Source organism: Papilio machaon, chromosome 28, assembly GCF_912999745.1.
Source record: "Papilio machaon chromosome 28, ilPapMach1.1, whole genome shotgun sequence".
NCBI classification, from domain to species: Eukaryota; Metazoa; Arthropoda; class Insecta; order Lepidoptera; family Papilionidae; genus Papilio; species Papilio machaon.
Window position 1 is genome coordinate 2522501 of NC_060013.1, and position 14666 is coordinate 2537166.

Here is a 14666-nt window from a genome sequence, read left to right on the forward strand (position 1 = left end):
CATCATTATTATCATCAGCTCACTATACATCCCCACTGAGGGGCTCGGAGCCTACCCCAAATTAGGGGTGACTAGGCCATAGTCAACCACGCTGGCCCAGAGCGGGTTGACTTCACACATATAATTAAATTTTTTCTCAGATATGTGCAGACAGCATCACTATGTTTTCCTTCACCGTAGGAACGTCGGATAAATGTAAATATCTAAATCGAAAAACACATTGGTACATAGCGGGATTCGAACCCAGGCCCTGCAGATTGCAAGTCAAGTGCATAATAATTATATATTTTTCTAATCTAGATTTGGTGTTACTTAACACATTCACTGTTTACAAAATAAAAAAAGGTAACAGCTGGGAGCCAAAACTTTTTATGGTGAATTTTTATTTAGTATATCTGGGAGTGTTTGAACATATAGATATATTAATAATGTTTTTTGTATTTGAGCGCTAGGGATCATCATTTTGAGCGCTAGGGATGGAATTGGTTTACTTCACTAATATGTATGAAGGAAGATGAGGGTGGGCGTACATCAGTATTCTGTTCTTCGTTCAACCTTGATGGTGTGGATGTTCGAAATCAAATACGCTGTGCGTTCAGTTGGTTTAATTAATTGAATGGAGATTATAATAATCACGAAATATGGCTGGATGAGCAAGATGTCACTGGATTGTTTTGGAACGCGGCGAAGTCGGAAGGAGAGCCTGACTGCCCTTCAAAAGGTTGAATGCCATAATAATATCTCCGATTTGACACAATAACATTGACGAATGGTCACCCTGACAGCTGACAGTGTTGTTATCCTCCACTTCCGAATACACCCAAGTCAAATCAACTTGACGTTCCAACAATCACTACGAAGATGTCGCTGTAGTCTGCGCTCTCCGATACGGCCATCTTGACAAGTCACACGTCCCAGTGTGATACCTGTAAAGACAGAAAAGTAACTGCAGTAATAAGGTCCCGACTCGGCTAATCCTGATTAACTCACATTGGTAGGATCGGAACGCATTATGAACCTCATACATCACACATCTTACACAAAACAAGTAACTTACAACATTCAATTTTAGAAATTTTTAACCTGACCAACTGATTCAATCAACAACCATACCATACGCAACACTAATTCACGATCACATCACTAACCAATAAATCAAATCTATTTGGCACGGACAGTATTCCATGATTTGCTCAATAACCCCTAGTACTGTGTCGTTATCATCACCGAAATCGAGCGACAGTAACTCATGCCACCTCCATCGAGTGACGATAACCTTCATCATACAGTGTTCGTTACTGTCACCTAAATCGAGCGACAGTAACTCATGCCACCTCCATCGAGTGACGATAACCTAGCCGCCTAAATCGAGCGACGATAACCTTCATCATACAGTGTCGTTACTGTCACCTAAATCGAGCGACAGTAACTCATGCCACCTCCATCGAGTGACGATAACCTTGCCGCCTAAATCGAGCGACGATAACTTTTCCCCTGTCTAGCAATTCAGGTGATACATTAACTACCTACTACACTCGCGAGCAACCAAATCGACTCAACCCTTGACGGCGCACATATGCATTGATTTTGCTAAAACGACAAATGTCAATTATAAAAATGATATGTCATTCGTAAGCTGAAGATTGATACTCTCATTTAACATCAATACCCTAAAAAAAATTGAAGCGCTGATTTAATGACGCATTTTAATTAGGCGTCAGGGAAAATTTGCTCCATAAGGTACCCACGAGTTGCGCTACCTTTCCCCGCTATAAAACCCGCCCACATCCGGTTTACCCTATCAGTCGCTTATCACAAGTTGGCCGGTACACATCTCAGTAAATTGCATTAAAAGTTTTAGTGAAACCATGGATACCACGCCAGAAAAAGCAGCTCAAGTTGTTGCCTTGTTGCAACAAGGGTTAAGTCAGCGAGCAGTCGCTGCCCAGCTCCAATTGAGCTAGTCTGCAGTGTCCCGAGTATACAAACGGTTCCAAGAGACTGGTGCCTTTAATCGGAGACCAAGAACGAGCCGCCACCGGTGCACTTCAGAGAGAGACGACCGTTTCATTGTCTCAACCTCGCTGCGCAATCGACACCTCACGGGTGGTGATGTGCAACAGGAATTCAGACATACACGAGGGGTGGCTGTAAGCGAATGGACGGTGAGAAGACGCTTGAAGGAAGCCAATTTGAGGCCAAAAAGGCCTGCGACGGGCCCCAAATTCACTGCAGGCCACCGTCAAGCGCGCCTTCATTTTGCTCGAGAACATCTCAATTGGAGCATTACGCATTGGCGGTCGGTACTGTTTACTGATGAGTGCAGAATGTGTTTGCATGGCAGTGACAGGAGAAGCCGAGTCTACTGGCGTCCGGGGGAACGTTTTTCCCAATGCTGTTTTGCTGAAACAGTGGCGTATGGCGGCGGTTCCTGCATGATGTGGGCTGGTATTTCCTTAGAGGGAAAAACTGATCTTGTTTTCGTGCCTGGGGGCGGCCGTGGAGGCGGGCTAACAGCTGATCGGTACATCACCGACATCCTACTGAGTCATGTTGTGCCCTACGCAGGGTTTGTCGGCGAAGACTTCGTGTTAATACACGACAATGCCCGCTGTCACACGGCACGAGTCACTCGGCAATTTCTTGAAGAGGTCGAATTGCGCACGATGGACTGGCCTGCGCTCAGCCCGGATATGAATCCCATCGAGCACTTATGGGACGAGCTTAAACGAAGGGTTCGAGCCAGGAATCCAGTCCCTTCGAGCGTAGATGATCTAGTCAGCATTGTTAGAGGAGTGGAACGGCATTCCTCAAGAGACTGTAAAAAAATTGATCATTTCAATGAAAAACAGACTGCAGGCTGTAATAAAGGCTAGAGGGGGCAATACAAAATATTGATTTAATATATATTTTTTTTAATTTCTACCAATTTTTGTGTAATTTCCAAAATACGAGACCTTTTCATAAATTCATAAATTCCGATTTTTCCTACTGTTACGTTCAGACGTCATTAACTTAAGAAATAATTAATGTATTTCAATAAAAATGACATCAAATTAAAGCTGACATCTTTAGCTTTCGAATGACATATCATATTTACAATTGACATTTGTCGTTTTAATAAAATCAATGCATAAGGGCGCCGTCAAGGAGTGAGTCGATTTGGTTGCTCGCGAGTGTAGATCCATCACAGTAGTAATTAAATCCAGTGTACGTGCCGGCGCCGTCAAGGAGTGAGTCGATTTGGTTGCTCGCGAGTGTAGATCCATCACAGTAGTAATTAAATCCAGTGTACGTGCCTTATCGTTATTTACCAAATTTACACAAACAGTTTTAGATAAACAAAGTTCATTCGATGTCATGTTCATAGCAAAACCCTGATTTAATATTTCACGGCCTAACATGACGTCACTCTGTAGGTAATTATCGGACAAAACATGTAACAATACTTCGAGATGGAGATCGTTAATTTTAACACAAGACAAAATCTGTTCTGTACTAAATACTCGTGATTGACCAATACCAGTCATAGCAACATTAGTAAACCGCTTGCCACTAAATTTGGCTGCAAAACTTTCTTTAACTAACGAGCATTCAGCACCAGAATCATAAGTAAAGAAAATCAGTGAACTTTTATGTTGTAATGTGCCCGCCGGTGGTTGCACGACGCAGACATCAACAGGACGCTCGCCCCGAGACGCGCCGACGCCGCCGTCGCTCGTCCCGCCGCGGCTGCCACCGCCACTGCCGCCGCCGCCGCTGGTACATCGGACGGCGATGTGGCCCGGTTTGCCACATCTGTAGCACACCAAGGGCCTTGGAGTAGGCTGCTGCATCACAGGACTTGACGTCTTTGGTGTTGTAGCTCTTCCTTTCACGTCGATCGTCTTGCTTCTACATTGTGCTCGCTTATGGCCGGATTTTCCACAGTTGAAACACTTGAGATTAGTTAGTTAACTTTGCTCGTTTATAATCAAGATCACTCGATGACTCGCCGTTGGTATTTATCTTGCGTTTCAGTTGAGAGAATGCATTCAATTCCTGTTGTAATTTTTCTCGCGAAACGATGTTGGTAGTAAAAGCCAAGCGTTGAAGTCTCAAACTGCAATATGTGAGCCAGTACCGTAACTAAGCTATTTCTTCTTTGTTTACATCTTTCCAACGATTCGTTAAAGAGGCTATCTAACGACTTGCATATGCCGGAAGTGATTCTTTTTCTCTTGGTTTTTGTTCGCTTAATTTAATGAGGATACCTGACAATGTTTCCGTCGAAATAAATATTGCAGTAAAAAAGTGTCTTGAATTCCATCCATGTCATTTCTTTGTATGCAATTTGAGATAGCCACGTAGATGCTTCGATCAGTGCGCGCATATTCTGGTATTGTTGTTCGAACATGGCACGCCAAATATTCGCTTCGTTGCTCTTTTCATTTTGCGCGGACGTTCATCCCGCTTCTGATGAAGGAAGATGAGGGTGGGCGTACATCAGTATTCTGTTCTTCGTTCAACCTTGATGGTGTGGATGTTCGAAATCAAATACGCTGTGCGTTCAGTTGGTTTAATTAATTGAATGGAGATTATAATAATCACGAAATATGGCTGGATGAGCAAGATGTCACTGGATTGTTTTGGAACGCGGCGAAGTCGGAAGGAGGTTAACAACACGTCCGTTCGAGTTGATGTCTGTCGCCTGACTGCCCTTCAAAAGGTTGAATGCCATAATAATATCTCCGATTTGACACAATAACATTGACGAATGGTCACCCTGACAGCTGACAGTGTTGTTATCCTCCACTTCCGAATACACCCAAGTCAAATCAACTTGACGTTCCAACAATCACTACGAAGATGTCGCTGTAGTCTGCGCTCTCCGATATGTAGATATTTGTTCCACGATTGCATTTCTGTGTACTAATATGTTACAAGATTTTGACAAAGTCAAGTTTTTCATCAAATTCCAGAATATTGAGTAAAACATGTAAGGATACTAATCAAAACCAGCTTTTATCTTCTCGGTTCAAGATCTTGTAACATTTCATACACACCCACACATACACACACGTATACACACACACGTACACACACATACAGGACATACATATATTTATAAAATATACATACATAACATAAAGTTCAGCCTTAGCTTCATGTGATACAAGATATTTGTATGTTTGCCTCCGTACGATCGTGGTACTAATCACTACAACACTGTAAGAATGAAACTAATACTCTTTTTCGTTAGTTGACTATATTGCCAGAGTGGCCACACAAAGCAACATGGACTCGCTTCAAACGCCGGCGGCTTACTGGTTACTACAAAGTGAATGGGCCCCTCGCTCGGATCCGAGGGGGAGGCGCCGCTACTAATAGCTCTGCCCACTCGGATCCGAGTGGTCAGCAGAGAATGTATTAATAAAGAAATATATTTGTCGTTTATCAACACGAGTGGTTTTTTTGGAAATTTGTAAATAGTGTAATTTTGTTTCCTGAAAATAAATTAAAAAAAAACGCATTTTAACTTATTGCAGCACAGTAAAAATACATATATTGAAGGCTAAAGGACACCGATATCCAATGCCTTAATAAATTAAAAACGAATACAAACTGTTCTTACCAAAAAAAAAATTGTAAATGTTTTTTTTATTATTTACACTTCTGTTTCCGCTTCCGTTTCCGTTTCTGCTTAAATTTATTTTTGACATCTGTTTCCGTTTCTGGTTCCGGTAAGACACTTCCGTTGCATCACTAGTCTTTAGCATAGAGCATGGTAGAGATAAGTTAGTCTAAAGCCAACTGTCGAATAAAGGACACCTTAACAATCAGTTGTCTTTTTTAAAAACGTCCCTTCGGTTCGCTAGTATTTAAGTAAGTGCTATCAATGCACGCCTTTTTACGTACAAGTCCACATTCGACAGGAGCTAACTAATACACTAACATTTTATTTAATTGGGTATGTAATAAAATCAATCGTTAAAATACGTTTAGAGTAGCGATTCTCAAAGTGGTCTGAGCCCTCCTGGGGTCCACGAAAGACCCGGCGGCTTGTTCGATGAAAAATAAAGTTGGCGATCCACAAGTTGAAGAAATGTGTATGGGGTCTACGAGAAGTTTGAGAATTTCTCGCTTATAAAATTGAAGTTAAGCTATTGCTGTGTTCAACGTTGACAGTTATGTTTGTTGCTGACGAAATATACAAAACAAAATTAAAAATGTTATCAATTAATTTGGTGTGTGCGGTGTTTATAATTTATTTTATGAGTACGTAGTGTTATTTGTTTTTTTTTTTATAATGTATAAATTTTCTTTGAATATTGTACGATTTAAATTTTAAAAATACTGTAAAGTGCAAGTGTCTGAACATTTTATTCACAGCTGATATAATAGAGTCACAGACTAATAAAGCCATTCCTGACATAATGCAGGATTCCGTGGAGGACATGAGACGTTACTTCATGATCGCAAAGAAATCTTTCTTCACATTCAGAACAAGGAAACCGCCTATCAAAAGAATTGTTAACTTCAAACATTTTCATAAAATTTTAGGAGATCGCTAATTTAGTATTCAACATTTAATAAAAATTTGCAAGATCTCTTTTTGTTTTACTAAGGCTATATACATCTTCAGTTTTTACCGAACCGTCATTCTGTATAGTTAAAACTAAAAATGTGTAGCTGGCTTTGATTTCATAGGCGAAACATTTTTATACTTTGTTAACACCTTTACATGAAAATAATTTTGATTTGCAAGAAGTAAAATAATATGAAGCTTGGATGAATAGATAAATGAATGAATATCTTCACAACGGCTGCATGAAAATCGATGAATTAATAGAGAGAGAGAGAGAGACAAAGTCGCGGCGACTGCTAGTATATAAGAATATAGACCCATAAGTCGGAATTAATTGAAATTATAATTGAAAATACTACAGTTAATAATTAGATGGATTTATAATTGAATCTAAACTCCACTGTTTCAACTGTTTGAATTACAAATAAATTGATCAACAAATGTTTCAATTCAATTTTGTGTGCACCATATTAATAATTACTTTAATGAGTATGTACTTTACTGTTATTTTGTATATATACTAGTTTTTATGCAGTAACGGTTTACTCTACAGCCTTTTCTACCATGTCTATGGGTGGTTAAAAAGATTATGTGAGATTGTTTGTGTAATTCTTAGACCTATGACATCCCCTTCTGTCCAGCGCTCTGGGCTGTCGCAACAACGATATACCGTAACGCCGGTCCTAATTTTTATGTTAATACTATCTGACGCCCGCGACTCCATCCGCCCAGAATTAAAAGAAAACATAAGTAGTAGCCTATGAGTTCTTCCAGACTATGTTCTACATCTATTTTCTAAATTTAAGCGAGATCCGTTGAACCGTTCTGGAGGTAAATTCTAAGAAACATCCATCCATCCATACATCCAAACATTCAAATTTATAACATAAGTAAGATAAGATTAAATGTTATTAAGACAGAAAAGAATCATTTAACAATTAAAAAACCAAACGAACAACCATTTTAATTAATCTGTTTTATTATAACATAAATTAAGTCGAAATAATTTTAAATCTTTTTCTGCGTTAAATTAACAGTGCGGGCCCTCAGGAGTCAGGAGTAGAGAGAAAGCAGAGATCAGGACAGGTGAAATTAATTATAAACTTGTAATAACCAATATTGTTTCAGTGGTTATTGTAGAGCCACAGAGGAGAGTGGTGTTGCCAGATATAGAGCGAGAATTACCGGATAACGGAAGACGATCTTTCATTATTTCAAAGAAATCTCTTTCCGCGATCAGACCTCAAAACCCATCTATGAAACGATTTATAAACTTCAAACATTTTCATACGCTTTTGAATTAACGTCGATAAGATAAGTTATTATAAATAAATTATTACTTTTTTGACGATTTTTGTTTCGTTTCCAAAACCTAATGTAATGTTATGTGTATAATAATTATCACCGTTCTCGTTAAATAAATTAATCGAACTATTTGTACAAGAATAAAATAGAAAACTTCAGCAAATAATTTTATTATAATCTGCTATTTTACCAATTTAAAATGGATTAGATGGCACTGGTTTTCACATTACGCCGATAGATGGTGGTCCTAAATAATAAATCTACTAACCACAAGATGGCGCTAAACCAATACAAACACTAAGAATTTTGAAAAAGCAATGCTAGTAATTTTATTTAGTGGCGGCCTAAATAGAAGCGGCCATCTGAATTCGCCCAGAATAGTGACCACTATACCCATAGAAATCCGCATTTGCAGAGTCATTACTTGTAATCAACAGAGAAGGGGACGGATAATATATAGAATATATCTCCCCTTCCTATACGTTTTTTCTGCGAAATCCATCTCCCCCTCTTTTCCTTAACAGAAAAGTAAGGACGGAAAGCGTATATAATCCATTATTATCTATTAACTGCTATGAAAATTGACAAAAGTTTTAAATTTATTACAACAAAATAACAGCCGAGTCCAATTAACAAACCTTCTAACTATTTATCACTGCAATTAATTTTAACAACCAATTAGCAAATAAAGTTATAAACAAGAAAAATAAATAACGTTGAAAAGATTTGATTTGATCTCATAGGAGCATTGTACTCCGCTGTGTTGACATGTGGCATTACTTCTTTTGTGTTCTAGTAAGTTCATTAATTCTAACTAATGGTTGCCCATGGTTCGAAATTCTTACATAATTCATAATATTTTTTTAAAATAGCTTATTGCATTTCTCCTTAATAACTTTAACTACGTTCATTAGTTTGTGTAATTTCCTTAAAACTTGGTGGCTCTTGAATTCCCGCAAGTCGTTGCGCAGAACACAATTTTAGGTACACCGGGATGAGGGGGGAGGGCTCTACGTAGCGCGCACCTGGGCCACCAAAATATTTTAAAAACAAATACCTAATTTTGAATTACGATTTTTCTTGATTCCAGCTGTCATCCTTAAATAATTTGGCCAATGCTAACTTTGAATCTAATGTTTTCAACTATCCTAATGTAAGTATTGTATTGAAACAAAGTAACGTACAAATGCAATATGAGCTTTGTCAATCTATTGTACAAAATATTAGGCTCTCCGATAAGTTCGTGCCGAAGCAAAGTTCTCTTAAATTTTTGGTTATACCATTTAAAATTATATTGGTACCGTTCTTTACCATAACGGCTAATATTTCTCGGTAAATTGTCTAAATCAGTTTTTATTTCCAGTATGGGAATTTTTGTAATAATTCAAAATGATGGAAATCCGAAAACGAATCCACTGCAGTATATTTATTTTGGTTACAGAATTTTCGCTTATAATATAGTACATATTATTGTCCCTTTGAAAAAAGAAAAGCAAAAATGCTTAAATGCACTTTATTTTCTGTCATATTCTAAGGCGTATAATGTTGATAAAAATGAACGAATCATAACCAAACTTTCTTCTAAATATAACTGAAGTTTTGCGCTTTTAAAATATGTAAACATGTAATGTGTTTTCAATAAATATAATATATTCAAATGTCTTCTAAGCTACCTATCGAAAGTCGCAACGAACTTATCAGACAACCATAACCTAGAGCATTTATTATTTTTTGGAATTCCATCATTCACCGTCAAATATAATTTTTTAATTTAAATAAATTTTTAAAGGTTTATATCTAGCAAATATTAAAACCTGCATTTCAATCTCGTTTCCAGATTCAAACTTTTACTAATACATATTTGGTGTGTTCAGTTGCAGGACGATGTTTTCGAACAACCCGTTAACATGATGGCCCCAGCGAGGAATCCACATGCGAAGGTACGTCTCTATATATTGAAATAAGTAAAACTAACTTTTAATTTCTTAATCTTACTAATATTATAAATGCGAATGTTTGGATGGATGGTTAGATGTTGGTTTGAAGATATCTCCAAAACGGCTCAACGTATCTTGCTGAAATTTGGCATAGATGTAGAACATAGTCTGGAAGAACACGTAGGATATTTTTTTATGCCACGCGGACGGTGCAACTAGTAATAATATAAATAAGAATGTTTAGATGTATGGACGTTTGTTATGTATCTCCAATATCGGTGTAGTAATATAAAAAGACGAACGTGGCCTACCTTTAATTGACGTAGGAGGACTGTATGCAGAATTTCTTCCTCTTGACGCATATCTTCTGTATGGTCGTGTTATTGCACCGGTCAAGCCGGCCCATTCGTGCAGTTACTGACGTCTACCATTGTTAAGTTCATAATAATAAAAGAAGAATATTTCTTCCTTTAACAATAGACGGTATAAAGTAAAACTGGAAAGTAAAAGTATCAATATTCTACAGGATGAAAATGTTCACATGGAAGAGAAGAACCATTACTCTGGCATTCCTTACGACTGGCCATCCATGGATTCATTCTTCAGCAACGACGACGCCCTCAATGAGTACAATCGAATCAAGAGACGAGCTAAAGTAAGCTATTGAATATTAAAGACTTATGCACGAGATTGTCCGTCTTACCGTTGGTTTCTTAGACCAAAATTTTTGTATAAAACATATCGTTCTCCTGTAATTATCTTCTAAAAAATGTCGGTCTCGCGAGTATAGTGGAAATCTGTTATATAATATTTAAAAATTCTTTATATTTGTATTAATAATTTTGAAAATTAAACATTTTCGCAAAATGTCGTCGCGTCGCATTGTCGTTTTTGCTAAACAGTTAATTATGGAGCTAATAATCTCCGACTCGAAGGTCCAATTTGATTTTACTCTATTTAAGTACAAACACGATGGGTTTATAGATACTTTTAATATAACTTTGTACCCTGTTTAATATAAATAAAAAAAAAAAAAAAAAACAGCACTCAAAGCGAGGATCATAAAAAGCGTGAAATCGTGGTTAATCTTTAGTTTATAAAATATAAAAAAAGGTGTAATAAAAAGTGTGAAACAGAAAATTTTCTACTACAGGGCACGGGAAAATTCGATTCCCTTAACGGACCGAAGATCAGAGAAAGGCCAAATCACTACCTATATCCGGAGCCGGTGAAGGACAAAATCCTGCAATTTACAACGACAACGAAAAAGCCTAGCATACTCCCGGATCAGATGAATCCGGGCGTAATATTCCGCGTACGGATGTCCGACGCGATACTCCGGATAAAACAACGGATGTACGAAGACCCCGAACGTCATATAGAATCTGATATAATATATACTAATTTGATTAAAAAAGTAGTAATGGATGAAATAACAAAGTTTCATAATTTATTACTAATGTATAAAACGGATCGTAGTATAAAAGAACATCTTGGAGAATGCGGTGGAAGAATATATAAGTTTATTAGTTATATGACCATAAAGGTACATATATACTGTTTGTTCGACTCGTTGTGGGTTGATGGCAACCCTTACGTGATAGGGGATGAATATTCAGTTACCCCTGTGGAAGTTCCACCTATGTTACAATGTGATGCAGCGGAATGTAACTCAATTGTTTTCGTCGACTCAATAACTGAACCCAAAGATGTCGAGGAATGATTTATTTTTGCTAATAAAGGTTGCAATTATTACGTTTTAGTTTTTTTTTCGGTGTTACTTTACCTGTTTTTATTATTTTAAATATATACAATCGGAATTATTCAATTCAATTTCTTCAAAAGATTCTTTCAAAGCATCAAACAGAGCTGCCATTTTTCCTGTGTACTCTTCCATATAACTTTATAAACAGTCCATCACACAATCCATACATCCTTTTTTCAGTCGCCCCCTACCTTTCATGCCATCATTTAATCTCATTTATTTTTTCTGTGGTCATCATCACTACCCATATATCCATACCAAGTTAATCCTTATTATGTTTATTTCTATTATTTCTTAAATCACACTACTTAATAATATTATAAATACGAAAGTTTAGATGGATGGATGTTTGTTTGTAGGTATCTCTGGAACGGCTGAATGGATCGTAATGAAATTTGGTACAGATGTAGAACATAATCTGGAAGGATACATAGACTACTTATTAAGTTTGTTTTTAAATTCGCTCGGACGGAGTCGAGGGCGACAGCCAGTTAGGTTATAAAAATAAATACAATTTATTGCTTTCACTCAATGGACCTATTGGATGGTACGAGAGATTTATATGTAAATATATGACCTATATCTATCCAAAGCTTTTTAAATTTAATACATTTTTCAGAAGAGGCGCAATCGTGTTAGTAGCCGACGTCGCAGTCGTCCACGCACCTCAACCACTTCCGAAGCAACTGAGGTAACCACACAAAAACATTTTACTAATTTTCAATTAAAAAACCTAAATTAAGTAAACGTCAAATTCCACAAATAGCGGCAATTGCAATATTCGACGTTTTTTAGTTATTCCGTGAAATTTGTAAAATAAGGGTAATTATGTGAAAACGTTTTACCAGACATTTATTTTGAAATGTACGAGTATTACAGTAAATAGTCTATGGTTTTATTGTAATTTATTTTCTATGGTTTTGTGTAATTATTTAATTGTAATCAAGTCCAGAATAGTTTGAATACAACATGTTTATAGATGAAGAACTCAACGAGTACAGAGGTGCCAGTTGCCAGACGTGCTGATTCCTGGGATCTTCATCAGAAGAGATCAAAACGCAAGCGCTATAAGAACAAAAAGGATAGACAGAACTATGAAACTTACGAACCCGCTGTCAAGGTGAATTTCTATTTCGTTTTAATTGACAGCCTTAGTTATGTAACGAGAAATTACTGATTGCAGACATGGCATTATATTTAATTAATTAAGAACGACTTAACTCACGTCATAAAGATGTTTACTTGTACATGATTTCTGTATTCCAGGATTGGGAGTCAACATTCGTAGAGATGCCAAAAGACCTGTACCAGGCGCATCTCAGACCTGGAGTGATATTCAGGATACATATGGCCGAGGCTATACTTAAAATGCAATATAGAAAGTAAGAGTTGTCTCTTTGCTATCCTTGGACGCCCGTCCAAGGATAGCAAAGAGACCGTATAAACCTATAGCGTATAAACCGTCGCATTCAGTCGGATAAAATATATACTTAGTGGTTCTAAAACTCATACCATATAAATACGTTGGACATGTTTTGATGTTTAACTATTTGTTTTATCGAAAAATTTCGAATTTGTCTATGGTTTATAGATTACGATTTAATCTATTAATTATTGTTCAATTTTCTTATCAGTTACGGTGAAGACAAGGACGAATCTGTGATAGAGGCTGACGTGGAATACCTTCGTCTGACGAGGAAGGTGATCAACGATGAGATCACCAAGTTCGAGGACCTGAAATGGCTGGTGGGCTGGTTCAGTAACCGTAGCGATCTCATACAGGAGCATATGTGTAACACAAGATATTACACTGTCGGTGAGGATTAAATAACACAATTTACTACATAAAAAAACAAACAAAAAACTACTGACTGTACCCCGATGACACTCTGGGGATGATCACGAATGGAATGACACCATACTCGTCAAAATCGGTTCAGTCGTTTGGGCTGCAGGGGATCACAAAGAAATTTACATAAAAACCTTCATACAAACAAACATCTATCTATCTATTCAGCCTCGTAACGCCCACTGCTGGGCATAGGCCTCCCACAAAGATCTCCACGATAATCAGTCCTGTGTAACCCGCATTCAGGATACTCCCGCAACCTTGACCAGATCATCCGTCTATCTTGCGGGAGGCCTGCCCACGTAGGTAAATAAACATAAGTGGGCAAAATTCATAACCCATTTGCCAGTCGAATAAAAAGTTAAGCTAGTGTGTAGCTAGTGTTATACCTATAAGAAGAAAAGAGTTACATCACCTATGAGATTAAGGATAGAAAGCCTCATATCAGATGTAACTCCTGTCGTCTTGAAGGATCATATAAGAGTTGTAACTTTTTTCTTCGTGAAGGATTTCTTAAGAGTTGTAATTCTTTTTATCCTAAAATACCATATAATTGATGTAACTCTTTTCGTTCTTAAGGATCCCATAACATGTAACTCTTTTCGTCGGATTGGTCAATAAGTACCTTCTTACAGGCATTCCGCCGACAATGTTCACACATCCGGAGGAATACATGAAGCGAGCGTGTCTGTTTGATAACGTGTATTTAGACCACATCCCCTACGTGGTAGGGGAAGATGGGTCGCTGATGGCTGCTGTGGCACCCCCCGTGCTGCACTGTGACGCGGCTACCTGTACTTCTGTACCGTTCATTGATAGGTGAGCGGAATTAAATATAAAAAAAACGGTCAAAATCCATACATGAGGGCCATTAATATTAAATTGTAACATAATACGAAGTGATATTGTGAAATAAGGTTAGGTAATGTTTTCAAATTATGTGGAAAAAATTGTCGCCAGTTAACAACTTAACTAACCCCTAATAGTATTCCATTTTCACTGGCGCAGACACAACACAGTCACGTTAAACACATAGCGTAAACTAAGTTTAATTTATAATCCTTAGCATGATGTTCGAGGAGAAGCTGGCACGAAGCAATGTGCGTACAGTGACGCGCTGTCAGGCGAGCTGCCGAGCGCATTGCCGCAACGACGCGGACTGTCTCAAACGTTGCAGCGACAGATGCTTCCGAGCTGACTAAACGCACATAATATTATTCTCAAATAGAGATATGAAAATAA

At 37.6% G+C, this 14666-nt stretch overlaps 2 protein-coding genes across 2 annotated transcripts; both read left to right on the forward strand.

Moving 5' to 3' along the window:
* The first annotated feature begins 8576 nt into the window (after positions 1-8576).
* Positions 8577-11533, forward strand: LOC123722608. The gene is made up of 5 exons (XM_045684923.1): positions 8577-8668; positions 8964-9026; positions 9748-9813; positions 10337-10465; positions 10964-11533. Exons 1-5 carry the CDS (start codon positions 8642-8644, stop codon positions 11531-11533), a joined length of 855 nt encoding a protein of 284 aa, XP_045540879.1. The 5' UTR covers positions 8577-8641.
* A 1021-nt stretch (positions 11534-12554) lies between these two features.
* On the forward strand, positions 12555-14627 carry LOC106711721. The gene is made up of 5 exons (XM_014504107.2): positions 12555-12695; positions 12842-12957; positions 13210-13391; positions 14060-14243; positions 14491-14627. The coding sequence occupies exons 1-5, from the start codon at positions 12555-12557 to the stop codon at positions 14624-14626; spliced, it is 759 nt and encodes a 252-aa protein (XP_014359593.2). The 3' UTR covers position 14627.
* The last annotated feature ends 39 nt before the right edge of the window (positions 14628-14666 follow it).